General features: G+C 24.4%; 1 protein-coding gene across 1 annotated transcript; it reads right to left on the reverse strand.

Moving 5' to 3' along the window:
• Positions 1 to 377: 377 nt before the first annotated feature.
• LOC113548933 lies at positions 378 to 4,076 on the reverse strand. Its single transcript, XM_026950041.1, has 2 exons — positions 3,718 to 4,076; positions 378 to 1,214 (listed from the first exon to the last, which is right to left on the reverse strand). The coding sequence occupies exons 1-2, from the start codon at positions 3,731 to 3,733 to the stop codon at positions 457 to 459; spliced, it is 774 nt and encodes a 257-aa protein (XP_026805842.1). The 5' UTR covers positions 3,734 to 4,076; the 3' UTR covers positions 378 to 456.
• Between the last annotated feature and the right edge of the window lie 2,216 nt (positions 4,077 to 6,292).

A 6,292-nucleotide genomic window follows, 5' to 3' on the forward strand; every position in this document is an offset into this window, starting at 1 on the left:
AACTTAAAATAATTTTTAATTGTAAACATTTGCTACTTTTAAAAGCTGAATGATGTTTAACATCAAAAATAAATACATAATTATTTAATTGTACAGATTAAATATTTAATTATTTAGTTTTCAATTTATACAATATGTTTATAAGTTTATTATAAGTATTTTTAATCTATAAGGAAAGAAAATATTATGTTAAGTGAATAATGATGATTTTTATAGATAATAAATATCAGAGATTGTTTATAATAACTCACTATTATTAAGCTACAGGTATATGGTACACATAATAACAAATAATTTCTACTAATTATTATGAATTATTAAGTAGAAGATACTATAATTATAAAAAAATATATATATATATATACATAGTAGGTACATTTTATATGCATGCAGTGTTTTATATAATATAAATACATTCATTTTCATAAAAATAAATTAACACTTAATATTTTTAATTTAAAGGAGCCAATCATTTTTACTTGCTTCTTCCATCTCTTTATTTCTAATAGCTCTTTTTCTAAGAATATCATAATACATAAGTCTATAATCAGAAATTGATATTGTATCTCTTAATCCTAATGGTACTGGAATAACCGATAATTCTTGAATCGCAAATTTTTTCCATAATAACCGGTTGTTTGTAACTAAATGATACATTTTTTTACAGGATCTCATCAATGAATAAAATTCAATAGGTTTTAGTCCAGTCTTCAAAATATAGGTAACCAATTCCTCAGGTAATCCGCATAAAGAAGGATATTGACCAACGGTGATTTCCAATACAGCACATTTGATTGGAACGCTGACCAAATTTTTGTATTTTATAGATAAATCAAACAAATTTTCCATATTTTCACTGGGAATGATTTTATCAGTCTCAAAATTAATGCATTTTGATAAATTTGAATGACTTAATGTTATAATTAATGAATCGCCAATAGAAACACCAATTAAAAAGCATAACTGATTAGACATTTTTAGCTCAGCATAAAAATTATCATTATTTTTATACCAAAATGAATTTAATGGCTGGCTCTTTATCATTCTAGCCAATTTGATATTTGAATTAGTTGAGTTGAATTTCTCTGCCAAAGAAGTTGGAATAAAGCCAGTTTCAACAGTGAATACAAAAGCAATGTTGAACAGTCGCTCATGTCCTAGACTGGTAAGTGCATTTGACAGAAGTGATGAAAACTCAGACAGTGAATTCTTTTCTAAAGTACATAATAAAAATAATAGGTAGGTAAACATAAAAATAAATTATTTAAATATTTAAAGACCTCAAAAAGAGCAATGTTTTCTAAAAACATAAAACTTATCATGTCAATACATTAAAAGTTTTAATATGATTATAGTGCACTGGTTCCCAAACTGGGGGCACGCCCCATGGGGTGCGTGTGCACATTTCTGGGGAGGCGCAAGCAGTTATTACAAAACTGTCCAAAGAAAAGTGTTTTCAGCATTAACATTCATTATTTATTTCATTGTGTATTTTTTTATTTACTATTATTAATATTTTATACTAATTTATTATTATAATATTTCACCTTAATTGATTATTACATTTTATTATTTACTATTATTTATATTTTATAATTATTATCATCAATAAAAAAGTAATCATTCCAAATATTGTATAGTTTATTTTTAAAGTACACAAAAAAGGTGATAGATTTTTTTCAATTTATAGGAGGGGGTGCAAGATTTTTGAAAATCTACAAAGGGGGCGTCGTAGAATAAAAGAGGTTGGGAACCACTACTATAGTGGATATTGCACATAATTAAACAGTAAATATAGTTGTAAATTAGTACTAATTTTAATTTTTGAAATTTTGAAATGAAAATACAAAAAAGATTTACTAAAAATGTAATACTCAATAAACATGTACATAATATTTTTATACACTCAGATTTACATCATTTTTCTAAGCACTGTAATGTAAATATTGATGAAATGATAAATGTTCATAAGCAATAGGTATGTAGTCAAGGAACTTAAATGAATAAACTTATTAGGTTTTTTTAACTAGATAATCATATTTTTTTTATATTGGTTCCTTTCAAATTTCAATAAACATCAGCAGTTCAAAAAATGTTTTCTAGGTCCTAGTTGGTATTTTAATAATTTTTTTAGAAAAATAAAAGTTATAAGTTTAAGATAAATTATTAAAGAAAAATAATTTTTTTTTAAATTTAGTATAATAGTAATATTATATTATTATCTAATAACATAATGTAACATTATGTCATACATAATCATCAATAATATTTAATGTACCTACTACCTACCTACTGGTTGTAATTATTTAGCTAATATAGGGCACGGAAGTTTATGAATTTATATGTTTTTATTCAAGAATAGACCAAAAAATTGCTAGATCAATCAAACATTTTTTTTTGCATATAATAAATTTTTAAGTTGTATTATTTATTCATATATTTTTAAACTTTTTTATTAACCCGTCATTGAATGCGTGGTGAGAGAATGTCTCACCATGATAATATTTTTGTCACCACTGTCATTGATCTTAGTTTAGTGCTTATTAGTTATGCTATACCTTATCAGATACTCATCATAATGTTAGAATTCCACAAAGAAATATTGTAATACTAAAAACTGGTGTAAAAACGGTAGCAAAATATGCTAAAACTGTGATTCCTGTATATGTAATACGTAAATTCAAGAATAAAACATTTTTTTTTTTAATAACAATAATATGTTAATTTACAATTATTTTAATAGTAATACAGTAGAACTTTGATTATCCGAACGCCTATCAACCAGATGTCTAATTAACCGGACAAGAAAAAAGATTTAACGGCTTAAAAATATCTTTTAAAATATGTTATTGTATTTATAGCTCATTCTTTTTCAGTTAAATATTATAATAAAATTGTTTGTTACAAATTTTAAATTATAATATATACATATTAATAATAAATACATATATATAATTATATAATTTTTAATATGTTATATACCAATCATCTGGATATTTGCTTATCCGGACCACCCTTGACATTAATTAGTCCGGATAATCGGAATTTTATTGTATATAATGTACATATTTTTAAGTGTTCATCTACATAATAAATGTGTTTTGGTAGTTTAAAACATATTATATAACATTTAAAGGTGAGAGAATCTCTCACCATACGACCAAAGAAGTACAAACAAAAGACGCGACCAACGACGGGTTAACTATGTATTAAGAGCTCGAATTTAAGAGTTAAATATTAAGTACCTAATTATCAAAATAAATAACTTCTAAATGGCCTATTGATAAAAAATATAAAATAGGTATACAATTAATTTATAATAGTGTTTGATAGCGCGGCATCGATCAGCTTTTAATTTGTAAATTGTAATGTGTAAAAAAATATATTAATATAATAATTTTCTATTTAAATTTATAGTTTTATTTTTGAATGAATAATAAAATAATATTTTTAATTAAGTACCAGTCAACAAAATTGAAATAAAAACTGCAGTACCTACTGAAAGGTAATTTTACTTATATTTATAAATTTTAAAACATGTTATGACCCATAACTTATGGGCATATTTCAGTGATTTAATTGCATACATATTTCGATAGATTTTAAAAAACATACATTTTCTGGCCTTCAACAAATATAAAACTTTACTAAATAATGTCAGACATTTCTAATTTATTACATGTCATTGATCTGGTATTTATTTTATATTTTACTCACCAACGGTAGCCATCATAATGTGATTGATATTATTATGATTTCACTTGAAAATGTATTTATATAATAAATTGTTTACAAGAGTTTTATAATAAAGTAATTAGGTATATAAATTTGGATCAAATGTGTGTATTCACCAACACCATGACACCCGAACACAAAAGTTGTTTATATAGTTTATTAGTTAATACTTAATACTTGATAGTAGATAATGAATAATAATTATTTAGATCGACGATTGTTACCTTAGAACTATAGAATATTAGCAATATATATTATATTATAATACTAAAATATAGTATGAGATATACCCAAAGCAGCAGAGCATGGTCTACCTCTAGTTCTCTACACACTTTACGCTCAACACTGTGCGTCTGTGAAAATCACTAGTCATGCAGATAACCGCAGATTAGAAGATATCAATAACATAATATGTTATCATATTATAGTTGAAACGTTGGTATTCAGTGCAACCAGGTGACGGGAATTCTTTTTCCAAGTTATACGGTTGTTCTGTGTGACGTTCGGGTATTACCACGAACCAAGATATTAATATAATATCTTAGTTCGTGGTATTACGAAATAAACGGTTGATAATTTTGTACCTAATTTCTAGTTGAATAATTCCAGTAGTATCTCATCACTATCGGCACTATCCCACCCTTCATCATAGTCTGCGTTTCTGTGGGATTATATTTTTTATATCTATGTAATAATATATTTTTCTGACTACTATTTGTTTTTAATTGTAACGGTGTCCGTAAGTGCCAAGTTGAACGGACGAGTTATAATAATCATTAATATATTAAATATATATGTAAGAAAATACAAATTATTGTCACAAAAAAAAACCTTAAAACTAATTTATTTATAATAATATATTTTTAGCTTTGCCTAAATCCAATGTTTCCTTCAGAACAGTAAGTAAAATTATTTTCAAAAATTAGATTTCAGAACAATAAATTAATGTACCTAAATGTGTTATTTACAATTTGTATACAATCATCCATAGTGGATGTGTCTAAAATATCTGCGTATGAATGTATGAATAAATAATATATATGTATACACAGAATATAATAATGTACATTTGTCCTTTATTATAAAATCTATGCCGGTTTCAATGTAATATTTATTACTTACTACTCAGTAATATTCATCGAATTTAAATTATTTTTGTATATTTTTATATTAATTGTTATTATGTATAAATTGTATAATATGAACATATGATTTTTTTTAGGAATTTTAAATAATTCTTTTGCACATTTTAGATTAGTTTATGAATATTTTATAATTTTAGCTCTTAGAACAACCTAGTCATATAATTTTAAATCATAGTTAAGAGTTCAACATTTCTGAAAAATTCGGTAAAATTTGATTTAATTTGAAATTTTTGAAAATAAATGGTTTTGGCGAAAAAAACCGGGAATTTTCGGAAAAATTGTAAAATTTTTTGTAAAAATAATTTAAAAAGTAATGTAAAGTGGAAAGGAAACAATACAAGTAAATATATATGTATATTCCGTATGGCCAATTAATAATGACAGTTGATAATTATAAAACATTAATTATTAAAATTATCTTACTTTATTTATAAATAATTATAATTGTGTTGTGAGTTGTCGAGTAGTTGGATTGCTGTTGGATTGGTGTGTTGATCTAACCTTGTCTCGTGTTTATTAAAATACCAAATACCTACATGTACACGAATACACGTGTTTAATTATATTCATTACATATTGTATGCAATATGTATACCAGGTGTTCAATAAGTTTATAAACTTAATATTACTGTAAACATATTTTAATACACACATGGAGCAATAACAGATAACAATGCTTCACATTAATTATAATATAAAATATTTAATAACCTCATTAATTATATGATGTTATCGTTTATTAGTTCTAATTTATCTAATGAACGTTTCCAAATTTATTAAACATCACGTATTCGTTTAATATTATTTATCATGTTTTCATGTATAGGTTCATACTTTTATAAGTAGCTGATTGTCACCTATCTGTGTAGGCATTATACCTATTTATAAGTAATTGCCAATATCAGGCGTGTAGCCAGAAGAGTCGTTTTGGGTGTTAAGACACCTCCTACGGTGATATAAGATATAAATATAAAATCCAAAAATATATGCTAAAAAAGTTTAAGGTTTTTACAAAATGCATTTTGTATTACATGTAATATAATTAACAGATGTTATTAACAATATGTTATCGATATACGATGTTGTGAGTTGTGACTGTGGTCTGTGGACATAATTTTAGATAAGATTATTATCTAAAGATTTGGTATGAATAAAGAATATTAATTGCATTATATTGATATAAACATTATTATAATTTGGTATTTTTATTAAATAAAATGAAATATTATATAGTTTTTTTAAAGAAATATTTAAAAGTTAAACGTATTTTATAATTTATTAATGTGGCCGTATCCATGATCGATGTATAAATAGCCCCCCATCTCCAAGTTATATATTTTAAATATTAAATTAAAATATACTCCTTTATACAAATCTAGCTACGCGTTCGAGACCAAAGTGTAATGATATTC

Source organism: Rhopalosiphum maidis, chromosome 4 (assembly GCF_003676215.2).
Source record: "Rhopalosiphum maidis isolate BTI-1 chromosome 4, ASM367621v3, whole genome shotgun sequence".
Taxonomy (NCBI): Eukaryota; Metazoa; Arthropoda; class Insecta; order Hemiptera; family Aphididae; genus Rhopalosiphum; species Rhopalosiphum maidis.